This window comes from Oreochromis niloticus, linkage group LG12 (genome assembly GCF_001858045.2).
Source record: "Oreochromis niloticus isolate F11D_XX linkage group LG12, O_niloticus_UMD_NMBU, whole genome shotgun sequence".
In the NCBI taxonomy this organism is placed as follows: domain Eukaryota; kingdom Metazoa; phylum Chordata; class Actinopteri; order Cichliformes; family Cichlidae; genus Oreochromis; species Oreochromis niloticus.
Genome location: NC_031977.2, coordinates 14691568 through 14709436, shown reverse-complemented (window position 1 = coordinate 14709436; position 17869 = coordinate 14691568). Strand labels below are relative to the sequence as shown.

At 41.8% G+C, this 17869-nt stretch overlaps 1 protein-coding gene across 7 annotated transcripts in view; it reads right to left on the bottom strand.

Annotated features, from left to right (window-relative positions):
* Window positions 1-17869, bottom strand: part of mctp1a (multiple C2 domains, transmembrane 1a) — a 129630-nt gene that overhangs the window by 40489 nt on the left and 71272 nt on the right. For 6 of the 7 annotated variants that reach the window (XM_025911985.1, XM_019366017.2, XM_019366019.2 and 3 more), the window contains 9 exons: window positions 16769-16933; window positions 16259-16389; window positions 15334-15520; window positions 9695-9788; window positions 5050-5152; window positions 4553-4655; window positions 3873-3974; window positions 3344-3418; window positions 1029-1148 (listed from right to left, as the gene is read on the bottom strand). In XM_025911985.1, coding sequence (XP_025767770.1) covers window positions 1029-1148; window positions 3344-3418; window positions 3873-3974; window positions 4553-4655; window positions 5050-5152; window positions 9695-9788; window positions 15334-15520; window positions 16259-16389; window positions 16769-16933 — 1080 coding nt within the window. The remainder of the gene's footprint in view (window positions 1-1028; window positions 1149-3343; window positions 3419-3872; window positions 3975-4552; window positions 4656-5049; window positions 5153-9694; window positions 9789-15333; window positions 15521-16258; window positions 16390-16768; window positions 16934-17869) is intronic. The other variant, XM_019366020.2, reaches the window with a different exon arrangement.

Here is a 17869-nt window from a genome sequence, read left to right as displayed (position 1 = left end):
TGATGTCAGCCAGCCAAATGCTGCTAATGTCTAATGTCTGCTGCTGAAGATGCTCTGTGATCCAATGGTAAAGGGCTGGGGCAAGTTGGGTCCACCTGTCCTGTAGCTACTTAAGTCAGGACACTAAACCAGACAGGATTAAATGCCTGCTCTGTCATATTTGGGGTAGAAACCTCCATGCAGCCACTCGCTGCCCTGCAGGAGAATGTCGTTTCACTGATAGCTCTGCTGTCCAATTACACTTCACCTTTTAATACCAGACACAGATGACAGGGGGGAGAGAGAGAGGATGAAGACGAGGCCAGTGGGTGACGAGAGAAAGAGCCTGCAATTTCTACTGTCTGCAAGAACAGCTTGTCACCCTTCAGTAGATTGTAGCTGCATTTTCTCAGTATTTGGACATCTGATGGGTCTAATAAAATAGTGTTTAAGCTGCAACACCAACCCTCCACTTATTCCTAGTAAGTGAGACTCAAGGCCAACAGTGCCAAATAAAGTATACGGTGTGTGTATGTGTGCAATTAATACAAGAACAGAAAAAAAAAGCTTAATCCAGTGTATCACAGCGTGACATCTAAGAGTGAAAGTAACAGTCTGTCTGGGATGTGCTTGACTGTGCTTGAGACATCAACAGTCTCTTGCGTTAGACTGTTAAATTATGAGTGAAGGATGCTTGCTTTGTTAACAGACATGGTCCTACATTCTCGGTGAGCAGTGCGTGCACGTCTCTGTCGCACGTACAAAGTGTAACCAGTTAAATATATGGTTATACATTTAGAATGATCAATAGGCACAGGTTATGTGATTTTTCCAGTGCCAAAAGAAAGGAGCAATTACATTTAGGTACAAATTTCTCCCTACATTACATCTGAAACAACACAGCACGATCCATCAATCAAGCAACTGCACGTAAGAAATAAACATATATTACACACACGCACACACAACTCTACCTGTCATGTTGTAAATGTGCAGCTTTATGTGTGGTATGCCACATTTACTGTGTATTTGATGGGACATGCACATACCACAAAGGCACAGATGCTCCTCTGCGGAGAGTCCCATTCGAAGCAGCTGTTTATGTAGCAGCCCGTGTTGATCAGGACCATGATGCAGCGTCTAACTCGGGTGAAGTTGCGCAAAAGCAACTGGGCGAAAAACAAAAAGGGAAACAACAAAAAGTAAAAGGTTTATGCAAGCGAGGGTTTAAAGGTCAAAAATGTGCTAAACCGAGGAACGGATCATGGTGTTGTAAACATGCTGTGCGTGATTTATTGCTTCATTGTGAAAATGGTATATCCAGTATGTAAACAACCAGATGGAGGAACGAGGCTCGGCGTGACAGGTAGATGTGTGGGAAATAAAACGGGAGCAAAACGATCCATCTAAGCACAGCTGTCAGAGTCCCGCTGATAAGACACTTGAGGTGACGTACTGTTATAGGGGGTCACTTTTCTCTCTCGTTTACATTTAGTTAAGGTGAGAAATTACCACCATTTAGCAAAAGAATCCAAAGTTTTTTCAAGTTATGTTAATCAGCACCTGATTAACAACATACTGTTATTAAGTCTTAATAAGCCATCTTCTAGCCCTAAAGTGTCTCATTGTACTGTGTCTTTGTAAAATTAAATGAAGCCATCGTAATACAGCTCGACAGTTGCATCTTTGACCTCACTTTGGATTCACTATTACATCACAGTACTTAAGAGCACCCTGAGGATGCCGATGTGATGACTCTACTTAAACAGCAATATATGTTTTGGTATGGATTGGCCACCTCTGCGAGCTAACTCACAGTGTTTGTTTAACTCTGTTATCCTAGTGATGAAGTTTAGCACAATAATAAAATAAAAAGAAAATCCAAAACAGTCCCTGGATTCTCCTCCCTGGGCGTTCTCCAGGCATTTGGCCAGAGATGAGATAGAACTGGCTAACTGCTGTCTCCCCCTGGGTTGCCAGCCATTCAGGGAATAGCATAACAGCAAGAACGCCAACCACCCAATCAGGTCACCAACAGGGGAAAGTGCTCCCACAGGAAAAAAACTGTCGCTTCAGTTTGCACTTAAAAATATTCCAGGGCATTCTTTTACTCCTTGGGAAATGGTGTGTGTTTTAATGTGTGTTGAAAGTGGGTATATAATATGTGTCTGCAAAACCACAATTAGGATTTTCATGTGTTGGGTGGCTTCAATTTATTGATGCTAGCTGATTTGAACTCTTTTCCACTCTGTATCAATATTTGTTGCCAAACTATGGTTATGGTTACTTTGTGTCCACAACACCAAGAGTTCAAATCATCCATTTGCACATTCTTCAGCATGTTTACTTTATGTGCATGTTATACTTTTCTTTGCTATAACACCAGATAGGGATTATTAATTTTTTATTATGTCAATCCCAGTCTGTAGTTATTTCTTCGATCACTTATGAAAGTGGATAAGTTATCGGTTATGTTAAAAACCATAATTAGAATTAAATCTTGTCTTTGATGACAGGCAGCATGTGTGTGTGTGTGTGTGTATTTTATGTTATTTTTAGTGTGTGTCTACTCATTGAGCAGCAAGCAACAGCAGGGGAGCTGCTACCACACAAAAGAGTCCTCATGGGGCAATCCCTCCAAAGCAGCCAGTGACATCATCATTGCGAGACGCTGACATGGGTCATCTCTGCGAGTCAGGGGTGAAATGGAGATAAAAAAAGGATTCTGCACTTGGGAGAAAAGCTCAGAGTGGGCCAAGATGGGAATCATCAGAAAAAGCAGAGGCAGAAACAGTGAGGAAAAGAAGGGAATAGATGGAGGGCTGACAAAAGGGTGGTGTGGGAGCTGGTGTCTGTGTTGTGCTATGTTAGGCAGGGCTGTGCTCGGCTGTGCGTGGTGCAACACTGACTGCTGAGCCCAAACGGTCACTCATATGACACGTCTGATGCGGGCCAGCCCCTACTATTCATCTCTTTGTGGTGCCGCCACACTGAGCAGCGTGACAATGAAGTGCAAAGCAGCAGTGGCAAAGAGGGCCAACTATAAGGATGGCCAATCTACTTATGCACCCCAGAGCTGACAGCTTGACATTTCTATTCACCACTCAGAGTGGATGCGAGGGGGTAGAGATGAGAGAAGAGGGAGAGGAGGAAAGGGAGGAGAAAAAAAAAGAGAAACAAAATGCTGTTTTTCCTTCAATCATCCTGTTGTATCTTGCCCACACAGTTGTTGTGCTTTACAAGATGCCACTCACCAGGGTTGTTGGTTTTGCTTCAGACAGTTAAGCAGAATAGGGGGTGCGGTGGTGGACACAGATAAAAATAAGGCGGAGTGGTAGAAGACACAGTTTGGCTCATGATGTACCTGCTTGGACACTCGAGGCTCCTCCTCGATATACTTTTGCTCAATAGGAATCAGCGTCCTGAGACCAGCCTTCACCTGGAATAAACACAAGCGGCGGCGTGAACCGCAAATGGTGAGAGAGAGATCAGTGTATCTTGATTGTTTCAGATCTTTTTTTCTTAAACAGACTGTGTAGTGGCACAACATGGCAGCACAAGCATAGAGCGTGCCCCATGTCAGAGGCTAGAGAGAGTGCGAGAGAAAGCTGCAAGATGGCCACTAAAGGGACACACACAGCGATGGTGAATGGGCGAACAAAAGCTGCTGAGAGGGAGTCTTCGATAATTAAAGCCAAAACGAGGATGAGGGACAAGGGACGAGGGATGAGACGGGAAGCGAGGGAAGGGGGGTGGCAAACAGAATAAAGACAACAGCAGCGTAGAAGAGGGGGATGATGCTGGGGAGAACAAGAGAGGATAATAGGGGTTGGGGGGCAAAATAGAAAAAGAAAATCGGGGAGGAGGCTCAAAAAAGCAAAAGAAAGACTTACAGCATTAAAAATCACGTCTATTTCGAGAAAGATGACCCCTTTTGTTGGCCCTGTCAGCTCCTTGCTTTTCAAGGCGTAGGCTTTGCATTCTCCATTTTGGATCTGTGGGAGAGGGACATGACAGGCGTCTGTCTGGCAATACCCGGCTGAATCGGCTCCCCGGGCCACCTTTGAACCCCAGCTGCTGGCGCTGACAGGGAACCCAAAACAACTGTGGCAACTCTGACAAGTACCTGTTCATTACCCACTGCAGCTCAGCTCTGTCAAACAGAAATTAACTATCCTGGGGAATCGTACTGTACAGCAGAGCACGGGTATATTATACACACAGTTCCTTCACAGGCTTTATTTTTATGAATATAAGACAGATGCTTCTGTCTATATATACATGTTTTTTTCAAATGACACTGTTCAGTGTCTCCATCAGTGTCATTTTCATATCGTCTCTCATCCCCTAACTTCCGTTCTTCACATCTATCAATCTCTTCTTTCGTCTCAGCCTCTCTTCCATTTTTTCTCGCTCCTGTCATCTCTTTCTCTTTTGCGAAATAATAACAGTGTCATAAGTAAAAGCTGCAGAAAATAACCTCTGCTCTTTATATCTCATTTTCATTTTTAGTTTTTGTTTCCCAAGGGAGGCGGAAAAAATAAAGAAACACAGAAACAAGCCTTTGACTCACATTTAGTAAAGGAATAGCCACTTTTCCCAGGAAGTCTGCACTTCTGTCTCTGTCCTCATCGTAAACGGTGACCTCAAGTACCGAGTGGATGTCCTTCACATTACTGGACGATACACAAAGACAAATACCAGTGGTGCACATACTGAAGGAGCATCACGAATAGGCTAAAAACTGTATAATAAAACACAAGATATTACAAATGCTTCACATTTCCTCATTACTTGTCAAAAAATATAAACAGACTTAAAAAAAATAATATCTATAAATTGATTTCCTAGTAAATTCATGAACACATAGAATTGAGATGATCACTGCTCAAAATGGTCCAGAATATATTTTTAAAGTAGCAAATGAGCTGGTGAAAGTCACAAGAAAAACTGAATAATTTATATATACTTTTTTCTTTTTTAATGAAACTGTTTACTCAAGGATACGTGTCACTTTTTTGCCTGCATGCATGAACGTGCAGACATACGGGCACTCTTAAAGTCACTCACAAAGTGAAGACCTTGTTCCACTCTGGGTTCAGGTTTTTGTAGACGGTGTGAGTCTGCAGCCGATCGTTACTCAGCTCCACTACACAGAATGGGTCGCTCTTACCTGGCAAGCAAAAATAAATAAAAATAAAATTAAATATAAAGAGAACAAAAAGAAGGAAAGAACATCCTTCTTAGTGAAAAGATAAAATTTGGTTAGCTTGAGGTCTTAAATTGAGAATCTTAAGTAATTCCAACAGCTTTTGTTTATCTCAAATACCTCATACTGTTAAGACATATACTGTAGCATCCTTCCCTTATGTCACACGACAGCTCCAATACCCTGGACTTATCAGAGCTGTAATGAAATGATTCTTTCATTTTTAGCCCCAATATTATACAACAGTATATCAGTGTAAAAGCTGTAAGCCATTTCTATCAGCATCCCGGCTACATGGACAACTAGAAGATAAGCTTCAGGACGACTGCGCCTTGGGCAGTCACGAGGAAAGGGTGAGAGAGAAAAGCGATAGAGGACTTTGAAAATGGGTGGTGCGGAGAACACAGAGGTCGAGGTGCTCTGAAGGCCCGAGAATTTTTGAGCTGAACATAAAGGCAGCCAGTCGCAGAGCGTGAGAAACGTAGCTCCTCCGAAGACAGCAGTGAGGGGAGCAGCGGCACGATGACACGAGTACAAGCAAGCATATAATGTCAAAACTATATGATGAATGAACAACAGAGAAAACATTTCTGCATTTTTATTTGGAGAGATGAATAAAAGCAGTTTTAAAAAGATTTCTTAAAAATGATTCAAACTGAAATAGATTAAGTTTGAGGACTAGCTGCGAAGCTGTTTTCAAGTAATATTTTACGGCAATTAAAAGTAAAAACATACATCCAAATTTGGATTTATTATACGAAATGAATCACGCTGAAAATTAAGGATCACAAATGAAGGAGTGCTGCCAAACTAAAACTTAAACACACTTATCACTATTATATGATTTAGTATAAAGAATATTCATAAATGCTAATTAATTCCAAGAAAACTTTACTACAGTTATGCAACTGGGTAGAGAGAAAGTGAGAGAGACCGAGAAGGAGCCGCTTCCTCCTCTTGAGGATAGCACACTGTGCTATCATAATCAAAACCAGTAATGTCCTATATATTCCCGATTTGTTTACTAACATCTCACACTTCAAATTCTTTGTACACAGAAAACAGCGAGACCGGCTCCCTGTGCTTGCCAGCCCACCTACCTTCAGTGAACTAAAAAAACAACAAAACTCTTAATTTTGACTTTGATCATTATGTTTTATTAAAAACTGTCGGGAGCCGCTGCGAATGTTTTTTTCAAACCTATCACTTGAAAAGGCTGGGTCATTAAGTAAAAAGACGAGAGAAAAAAAAATCTCCCTGGCAAATTTCCAGGGAAAGTATTGGGAATACTGAACACTGAAAAGCAGCATTGTTGCATAATAAAACTCGATAAAAAAGAGATTGAGTTCAAAGCCCCCGAAAAGTGTGTGTCCGCCTGTGTTTGTAGGCCATAGGAAATAAGTGTGTGTATCTGTGTGTGTGTGTGAGTGCCATCGATTAGTGTGATTTTCTCCAAATGTTGTGACAAGGGCAGGACATTTAGTGGGCGTGCAAAGTAAATGTCACTGTGATCAATGCCGAGGCAGAGGCGTTGCCTTTCATATCTGTTTGTGGCGCTCCATTGATGTAGAGTGTTTCAAGTGGATATTGACAGCTACGACTTCTACAGAAAACAAGATACGTTAAAATAGACAAAAGAAAAAAGACTCGGGCACCTGCTTCTCAGTGCCTCTGTTTACACCTCGCCGTCTCTCTCTAAATGCAATTGTTCTTTAAACCAAAATTAAATACGGTTGAAATGATTAAACCAGTGAAAAACTTCTTTTTTTGCAGAAAATCTTTCTTAATAATCCCAGAGTGTCCATATCATTCACAATTATAATGTCATTGCCACAGACCAAATCTGATTAAATCTAGACGCAATCACCCAAATTAGGAGATGGAAATTATTTCTGCAGAAGTCCGTCCCTTCCCCCCATTTTCTCTCTAATATTCTATTTTTAATGACACGGCAGGCTGTGTTGCTGCAGAGAGCCAGTTGTTACTGATGGTGAACTTTCACCTTACTGGCCACCAGCACCAGAGGCAGCTGTCTTAACCAATTACACGCTCGGGTTTGAGCGCCACTCAGTGATCATCCAGGTAATGTCTGAGTAAAGCTCCCCCACCACCACCACTACCACCACCACCGGGGTCCCGTCTCTGTGACAGTGGCGAAGGGTTTGCAGCAAGAAGTGGGCTCAAATTAATTTCAGAGTGCTCTAAGATAAGTGGCGAATGGATACAGTATAGAAAACGAGGAAGCATACTGTAATTGCCTGAGAGAAAGCTTAGAGTCAGTGAGAAGTTTAAGGTTGTAGAGGGAACACACGACGCTCTCGTGCCCCTGAATTATCACAGTTCATTATAATTCATACTTTAAAATGTAAACCAGTGCATTACCATGTTAATTTTAACAGGTCACTCAATATGAGCTGCAATATTTACCAACCATTCAAGTTGATAAATGTAGACTTCCCTGGCAGGGCTACACATTCTGTGTCTCTGGTGATGCTGCTGCTGAAGGTACGCGCATGCATGTGTGTGTGTGTGTGTGTGTGAGTGTGCGTCTCACTATTGAAATGTTCTAAGAGTATAGCATCCACTCAGAGGGACAAGAGCTGGCAGACAAAAGGGATTGTTGGTTTTAGAGACTATTTTCAGTTATCCTACTTGGGCTAGAGTGGAGCTACTCCACAAAAACACTCCAATTAGAGAGAGAGAGATGGCCAGAGAGAGAGCGAGAGAGAGAGAGGGGAGGAGTAGAGAGAAAAAAAAGAGAGAGAAGAGGAGACGGGCTGGCTGAATGGGAGAGAGATGGTGAACTCTTTCTCGCTCGCTGACCTCCTCTCTCTCTCTCTTTTCCTGTCTCTGTCTGTTTGTCTGTCCTTCTGTTTCTCTCTCACCTTGCTCCTGACCCTCTCTTGGTCTGCGTTGTTAAAATGGGGTGTTCATGTGGTGAGGGCTCTTATGTGGCTCTTACAGAGCTATTGTTTCTGCCAGTGACACGCACACAAGCGCACACACACACACACACACACAGCATCAGACTCAAAACAGGCATAAGCAATTTAAAAACAACCCCTTTGCCTTGTCTGTCATCAGTATCAGTCCACTGACTGTGGGGTTAGGCTGCTTCTGGAAATTAAAAGATTTGCTTTTAAGTTCGAGAGCAATACAAATTTAAAGGCGTTTTTACATTCAACTGTCTTAATTTTCAATCTCTCTGGCTATGACAAAAAAAGTTGTAATGTTGAGTGTAAAAACATTTCTCCCATGAAATCAATTTTTTAAAATTTAAATTGCTTTTAAACTTTTTTTTACTTTGCTAATCTAATTAATATGCATCCCATGTTATAACGTCCAAACTATTGCAAATGTTAGATACCAGTCCAACCTGAGCACATGCTAAGTAAAATATTACCGCTAGTACCCAAGGCATGTCATATTTTACTGTGAAGTGAGTCTGTTGCAATAATTTCAAACCTCTGCAGGCTATAGAGATACTTCTAAAAAAAAAACCCCATGTTTTCAATGACTGTATCAAACCGGCAAAGACAAATTGAAAGACAAACGGCTAATAAACAATCCACAGTTTTTCTCTGTTTATATTCCGAGAGGAATTCATGAAGCTTAGCCAAACAAACGATGAACTCCCCAATATGGTCGCAGAGCAAATTTATGCTCCAAGTGAAATACAAGAACCAGGGAACCATTTGGCTTGCACTCTGACTGCTCCAGCCGCTCCCTGCAATAACCCAAAATCAACCAGCTCCGCGCTCTGTGTTTGCTAATGGGACTATGGATGTTTCAAATGGAGTAAAACTCAAGACTCTCTTTCTCTCTCTCTCTTTCTCTCTCTCCATCACACACACACACACACACATGAACTCTCACACACATATTTTCTCCCTTTACTAGATAATACAGAGTGAAAAACTAGGCCTGTCCACTGTAGACCTAATTAAAAGTAAGAATTAATGGAGAATGGAGGATTCGGAGAGAGCAAGCAGAGAGAGCGCGGGAGGAGGGATGAGAGTGATTTGTTGGTTCAAATGTGTACTTTTTCTCTATTATTCAAATGAGCAGCCTGCATCTTTTCTAAAAATGCAGAGACAAATTTAGCGTCCTGCACAAAGTAGACTTTAACTCTCTCTGAGGAGTCTCGTAAAAGATCATCCCTTAAACAAAAATTACGCCCTGACTTTATCTTTGGTGAGATTTATGGCAGATTGCTGGTGGAGGAAACTGCTGTCTAGATGCGAACATTATGCAAAAGTTATTTAGAGCAAAAGATATATATTTGTCTTGATAGTGTCACCTATCAGATGTTCTAGCAGTGTTCACTGTGATAGCAGAAACAGAAATTGCAAAACATCAGCAAAACTTTTTAAGTGTATAAATATATGAGCATGAACCTAAGTTAAAAAAAAATCTATATATAGAAACTAATTTATGAAAATGTACAGCAAATGAGGACTACAGAGGGCACAGCACTGTTGTTTGGACTACAGGTCGGTGTCTTACCTGTGACATCTGCTGCCATTAAGCCCTCCGCCCTGATGACCTTAACTTGGACCACGCCGACATCTTTCAGGTTGTGGAATGACCTCCAGAGGCTCTGAAACATCCCAGAAACAGGGGTGAAAGGTCAAAGAGGATGGCAAATTAGCACCGAAGTGAAAGGCATGTCAATAGCCTGACATTTCATAAAGAGAGGAAAGGGTAGATTATGTCCTTTACCAGCCTTTATTTGAAAATGTAGAGCTGGCATTTATCGAGTCGGGTCTAGTGGAGAAATGGCTGGATTTAAATTTAATGAAATAGTTGTGCATGTCTTTTTGAAGTGTTTCCTAACTTTTTACCTTTAAATGTTATGATTTTACAGAATTTTTCGTTAAAGTAGAGGAGCCGTGCAGAAATGACAGCAGCAAACAAAAATAATAGGGGTCTTTCATTTCAGAAACATCTTATTAAGTAGAATAACATCAAAGTTGTACAGATTTTAGCATTGCATACATTTATAGGAAGGGAAATTTGTGGTAAGAGTTTGTTACAATTGTTACTGCACAACAGTTTTTGCTATCTCAAATGCAAAGACATTTATACTCTGTTTTAAAGAAAACTAGCTTTTTATAGAGCAAGAAGTTATTCTATATGGATAATGTGAAAAGAAACAACAACACTGAGATCTAACTGATATTAATGTGCCTCTTTTGTGTTTGCTTCATACAGAGAGATGGGGAAAAATATGATAAAACATAATGTGCTGAGGAAACATAATAGGTGACGAATGACTTGCAGGCAAACAGAGCACATGAAGTCTACAGTGAGAAGGGATGCACTGTATGCACAAAGTTTCAATAACCAGGACGAGGATGACTGTGTAAAAATGAGTCTGTAAATCTCACGAATAAAGGGAAGACCTGTGGAGATCATCGGCCGCGACCACGAGGCGTGACCAGTCGCGCACGCACGCAACCACAAAGTTGTGCTTTTGTTCACACCCAGATTCTCAGGTATAAACACATGCATAGAAAACCTACACTCGGGCCAAATTGAGTAGCATGTCGGCGTGTCTTAAAAGCAGAGTGGAAATGCACTTCACTTCAATTTATTTCTCTCTCTCTGGCAATAACCCCTTCCATCCCCAAAGGAGTAATTATAATTTAAATTTCAGAGTCAGGGCCAGGCTACAGACTTAATTCATTATTACCAACTCTGTCAGACTCTGCCTGTTTCCAGCGATATCATTGTCCAAACGCTCTCTAAAGGAGATGAGAGGGGAGAGTGTGCGAAAGAAAGAGAGGGGGGAGAAACAGAGTGCGCAAAAGAGAGACATACAGAAAGAGAGAGCGAGAGAGGGGACAACTCTCGATTTTTAAGGCACGATTTCTCTGAAGATACAGCTGCTTGTTGTGATTATTGGTGAGCAGCAAAGAAGACAGAAAGAAAGAGGGGAGAAAACAGTCGGCAAGAGGGCATGTGGGGGGCGGCAGAGGAAGAGGCAAGGGCAAACTCATAGCTGAGCAGTTTGTGTGTTAGAGTTCAAACAGTAGCGCACGCCACGATCGGAATGATCCAGCTGTTGGGCTGGGGATCGAAGATCAATACTTTTTTGGTAATGATCAAAGTGTGCCCATAGCGAGGCGTATTAATAAATGGCACAGGGGTCTGGACATTAATCTCTGTAATGTATCCAGTTTTGACTTTGTTTATTGGTCAGATTAAAAATTGTGCTAAAGTCAGATTTCAATCAAAAGCAAATATTGTAAATACGTGTGTGCTTTCCTCTCAATACACAGATCTGCAAAAATGGTATGAGACTAAATGACTTCTTTAATGTATTGATGCTGAGACTCACCCCCCCCCCCCAAACGTTCCTATGTAATTCAGCCCCTCCTCCCACCATACGGACTCCCTGAGGGGACCTTTAGAGTTCAGCCTCAATCCGTGATTGGTAGAAAGAACACACCCAACCTCCACAAGGATTCAAATCCTCATCAGAAAGACAGACAGGAATAGATGACTTGGATAGACAGGTAGAAAGAAAGACAGAAAAGAGGCCAAGACCGACCCCCTCCCCTACCCCTAGTGCCCCACTTATGGCTCCATCCACACCCTCATCAGCTCGCAGGTGGAATTATGGGGATAAGGAGGAAATGAAAAAGGAGGGTGGAGAAGAAAATTAAAGGACACAGAGTTGGCTTTCATAAGACAAACCCCCGCCCTGTCTTTGACTGACATCTTGTCACTGTGATGTCTTCTTCCCGTCTCTGTCGCACTCCGCAGACACATAAACACACAAAATGAATCAGCGCCGGCACAGGCTTATGACTCACTGTCATCTTTTCAGCATGTCACCTTTCATCATCACTGCATAACATTTCACAAACACACGCAAACATATATACATGGTTCTGATTCGCTCTGATTTCATGCAAGGCAGCTGTAGGTTTTGGAGTCAAGCGCCCCAGTAGCTGTCCACTAACTTCACATCTGGCATCAGCTCTAGCAGCTCTAGTGTGCTTCTGCACAACCTGCACAAACTGAAGGCTGCTGTAAACTGTCTCCATCCCCAGAACCTCCTTTATTTTAAGAGTCTCTGCCAAAGTTGCTCTTTGCTCATCTCACAACTTAGCGCAGCCCCTTATTTCACTTCCTGTCCAGGTTGTGTCCTTTTGCTTCACCTTAGAGCAGTGCTCCAAAGTGGGTCGAAGGGTGTGCGCGTGTGTGTATGCATGCGTGCAACACAGCACATGGGGGTGTGTGGTGAAGTACCACCACTTTAGTGGAGGTCACCATGTCCTCCTCCTCTCATCCACCCATCTTGTGGCCAACTCAAGCCCATTAAGAGCCATTAGTGTGTGTGCTACTTTGCCATCATAATGCATAAATCTCTTTCTCTCATTTTCCCTCTCTGCCTTCATCCCTTTCTACTTCTGGGAAACAGTAATTAGGGATGAAGGAAAGGTTACAGTGAGCAATAGAACGTCTAAGGTAGTTGCCTATGAGTGAGTGCATTGCACCATGTTGCATATCTCCATTGTCAGTTGCATTCAAATTAGTTGGCACAGAAAATCTTGTCTATTCATTTACTCGCATACATGCAGAAGCAAGCGCACGCAGGCACACAGTGACCTGGCACAAACACAGACACAAAAATCTATTACAATTCAGAAGACATTAATGAGCTCAGTGCTATCAAAATGTCCCCGCACTCAGGTGTCTGTTATCGTATTTCATCAATGGCCACAGATTGAATTGGGAAAAAAACAACAACAAAAAAAACCAAATTCAGCACAGTGACCTCATTGCAGCCATTTGAGGTGCGCGCATAGCGTTTGTGTGGAACAAAGTGACAAGGACATTTCCAGTTTGGAACACAATGATTCTCTAAAATGAAGACAGTAATATCACCTTAAAAACTCTGGATTTGCACGTAGGTGTGTTTGCAATCCACTGCTACACCTAACCTTAAAGTTATCTTTTGTGCGCCTTTTCATCATGAGCAGAGTGTCTACGGTGCCGAAGGGTGCAACAAGCGGAGGATTTTGACTTTTCTTATGAAGGTATCTGCTTTTCAAAGCTGCGATTCCCTGCCATTTTATTAGTTACACACAGGTAGACACTTTTTTTTTTGCACATGTCCATACACGTGAGCTTGTTTATGGCTAGCAGTAGTGCATGCTTTGTGCAGGCTTGTGCTGGACAGCTGATTTTTCAAGCAGATAATACCAGTCGGTAAAAATGTGCCTACACATACACCTACGCCTGCACACATCCACACATGCACACACTGGGCAGATTAGCAGGCTTTGAGCAGCACTGTTATGTATTAGTGGTGGTACTTGGTCTTAGCAGTGCTCTTTGATAAGGTACATCTTTATTAAATTCTCCAACTGAAAGACTGCCAGTCTGAGGAAAAGGAATATGTTAATAGGTAAAGACCATTCAAGTCTCCAAACCGACCTCACCATGCCCCTCCATCTGCAACCCCCCACCACCTTCCTTCACCCTCTATCTCGCCATCCCTTCATCTAACAGGAGCCATAGCGGCAACAGACAAAGAACTGAGGTTGCTGGGAGAGCAGGAGAGAAATGGAGAGAGAGAGGAGTAGGAGAGAGAAGGAAGCAGGAAAAAGAGGTAGGTGAGGGAAGTAAAATGTGTCGCCTTCAACCGAGCAGAAAAACGGGGTCTGCATGAGTTGTGAGAGAGGTGAAATAGCTTTTTCTTTTCATTTTACACGCCTTCCCTTTTCGGCGCAACCCTCACCCTTTACCCCTCGCCCCCTATTACACACATTCAGGCAAACACACACACACATACACGCACCCATTCTCCTAGCCCTCATTTTGTGACTGTCAGGAGAGGCACAGCATGTTTGTGTCTCAGTCCTCGAGCTCCCCCCTCTGATGTTGTGTGGTTTCTGCAGCGCGTAGCAGAGCGGTCGACCTCCCGTGGCTAGCCAATAAGGCACCGCCACGGTTATGTAGGTCGTGGCACCGATGTTCGGCAACTGGAGCTTAGGCACACATTGAAAGAGGCAAACACACACCAGCTAGGACGTACTACTGGGTACCAGTTCAGATGCAGAAATCCAAACAAATTGTCTAATCTCACAAGTACAGACAGCCCCGGTGAAAACACACACACACACGTATGATACACCCACCCGTACACAAGCAGATCTGTTTAAGTCAACATGCGTTCCAACAACTCGCCCAGACAATTAAATCCAATAGGTCCCAAAAATAAATAAATAAATCAGGGTGAATCTCAAATTAACCAGTTAAGCAAACAAATATCTTACATATGGTAAAATGAAATTTTACAGTGAAACAAATTTGGCTGCAGCACTGAGAGATAGCATGACACATAATTCTGTTGATGGACAGAGAAATGTCCCCTGTGTGAAAGCTGTCACTGTATCAAATCCATTTCAGTGTGTGTGTGTGTGTGTGTTTGCATCAAGATGTAAAGATGACAGGGTGTGAAGGGTTAACTAGACTAAGACAAAGACACAAAACCATTGTGTTGAGTGGAGGGCCTCTGAAGCAGATGGGGCCTTAGGGCTCTCTCCCGCTTGCTCGTTGCTTTTCACTTTCTCCCTCACTGTCTGTCTCCCTCTAGCTTAATGATAACTGGCTTATAAGCTCGGACATTTTCAGCCAAACGACTGAACCCGCTTGCACTGCTTTCTTGACCTCTCAACCCCCGTATCCGTTTCTGTATCTCCTGCTGTGTTGCTTTCCACATCATCTAACTATAAATCAAATCTAAGCACACTGGCTTGTAAAAAAAAGACATCTTGATGAGAAAAATTACTCTTCACAAAATGTGAATGGAATGCCTAGCTATAAATGTATGAGGGAGTCAGGCAGCCTGACTCATTGTAACAAAAAGGATACAATACAGGTCTTTGATTTTGCAACTTGGACTCGACAACACAGTCATTCATCCACAAACAAAGCCACGGTGTCAGGTATATGTCTATATACAAATACCTAGAAGTATATGGATATAGAGCAGCTCTGATACTGTAATTTTTGAAAGCTACAAAATGGGTTATTAAATTTCTTTTCTTAAGCGCTAACATATTGTGTACTTTCCTCACAAAATTATTAACACAATCAGAGCTTAACCTAAGCTCAATATAACTCACATATCTCTGCTTGATCTGGTGCCGCTCGTGCGGGTCATCCAACATGTTGACTGACAGGTCTGAGATGGAAACAGCAGCAGAAGCAGTGAGTGTAACCAGCAGCACCAGAACACCTTCACCTTCTTCCAGTGCCAGGTCCAATTTGTGCGTATGCTCTTTACTAAGAAGCGACAGGTCAATGGTACACCTAGAGAAAAGAATAAACAGACACAAAATGAGAAAATTGTAGACTTTGTGGTGAAACTGACAATGAAACATACTGCAGGCCTTATATACTAAAAGAGAGAAGCAAAGTCATGTTCGGGTTTGTGTTTACAGAAAGAAATGTGTCTAAATTACTGCAGAGCGCCCATGAAATAACAGAAGAATACAGAGATTCTCAGGTTTCCTTTGTTTATTTTTTATCACCTCACTAACTGAAGTTAAGCATCACTTAAGAAGCAAACATCTTGTGTAGGATAAAAGCAACCGATGGAAATTCAGCCAAAGCTGACACCATTAATACCTTTTAGAAGACACTTGAAAGCATCTTCTCTTGATTGAATTGATTTCCTAGCATGCCTTTAATATATCTACAGCTAAAACAGAGGCAGGCCAACAGTAATTGCTTTACTTGGGTCAAACAGTTTAAAGCAAAGGTTTCCTCAAGTACCTCCATTCTGATGAAAGACAAGGGAAAGAAATCATTCTCACAATGAAAGACTGTAGGGCAGTATTTCAATATGCACAGGATTGAGATGCTCTGCAATAATCTATTCTGAGAATTAGGCAAATAAGACAATTGTGTACTAAAACTAATCCTTACTAAAATGCAGCTTTTATCAGCCTGAATAAGCAGTAAGCCTTAATCAACCATACCATTAAAAAAACAAACAAAAAGCAAACAAAACAAAATATCCAGAGGTTCCTGTAAAGACCATCGTACCGTCCCATGAAGTCGTCCTTCTTGCCAGCATCTTTGTCCCAGACTGTAATGTCCACAAAGCCTCCCTGCTCATCATACAAGTGGAAATCAAACTGTTCTCTCCACTGAGGGTTCAGCGTTTTTGAAATTGTCTGAAAAAGAAATCAAACAAGGAAATTCACTGTGCCCATGTGTCCATTTGTTAATATGAGCTATAACTTGTTAGATAATATATGAGCTGGAACCGCTATCAAAATAAAGAGAGATAAATAAATAGTATAAATAAATAACTAGTAAAATAACGAGCATAAAAAAACTGCAAATATGCATGCAGAAAGATAACACACAACTGATTTTTAAGACTAATACTGATATTTGTTAACTGGAAAATCTGGCATTCCAGTATGGGCCAGTAATTCTTCTCACAGACATCCCTAGCATTTGTTACATGTAATTATTTATTTACTTGTTTACACTCTGCCAAATTCTGCCCAGCTGGTTATTAAAGGTGAACTGCCCAGCGTGGCTTACCTTACTCTTGTACTTTTGGTGACCCATCCTGAATTTGACGTAAGGGTCACTGAGACCATTGGCATCCATTGGCTGCAGGCCACGGCCCTCTATGAGACTGATGCTGACTATACCTCGCCATAACTGGGCTTTTCGGTGTACATCTGACAGACGCATACTCTGATACTGCAGCAATCACACACACACACACACACACACACACACACACACACACACACACACACACACACACACACACACACACACACACACACACACACACACACACACACACACACACACACACACACACACACACACACACACACACACATTTATACATTTGCATGCACATAGAAACAAACCCACAGAATAGAAGAAATTACAGCATTCATCAATTTATCAAGGCTTGCATACACTTTGCACTTCATTCACTGGAAAATAACCGATATCAAATGCATTGAGACGACACATAAAGAGCAGGCACAAGAAACAAGATAATACTTGAACACAAAATGTGGTAATTCAAGGTAATTTGCTTTGTATGAGTTCACCTGACATGCCAGGGCCTCGCTATAAATTACAGCACTGCATTATCCACTTACTGTGAACAATTTCTTGGTAATGCTAAAAAGCGTTATTACTGTTGGTAGCAACATTTCATCCATATTTGTGCAAAAATGCACAACATATATCATAACCTCCTTTTATCCTTAAACAGGGTACAGCAGCGTGAATATTCATTTTTATTGTACATATTCTAAACATTATGTTAGAAAAAGTAATAAAAGGGAACAGACTTGTCAGTTTTTACTCCAAAACTGGGGAACCTCGCAGTTACTTATAGTTTTCCTCTGTACAGTACATTATTATTCCATCTGGCTACTGTAAGCTACTGTAATTCAGATTGATTATTCTCCTTATTTAAGTCTTTTTTTTTTCCCTCAACACTTTTCTTAGCACTTACAGGCCTATTTAACCTCTCTTTGAATCGTGTCAGTATCCTTCACTAAAACAAAGAGCAGGGTTATTTATTTGTCAAACAAATACACATCCACTTTCTCCCTCTGCCTTCCTCTCTCCTCCTTCCTTGTTAGGAAGAACATATTAGCATAGCTTTTG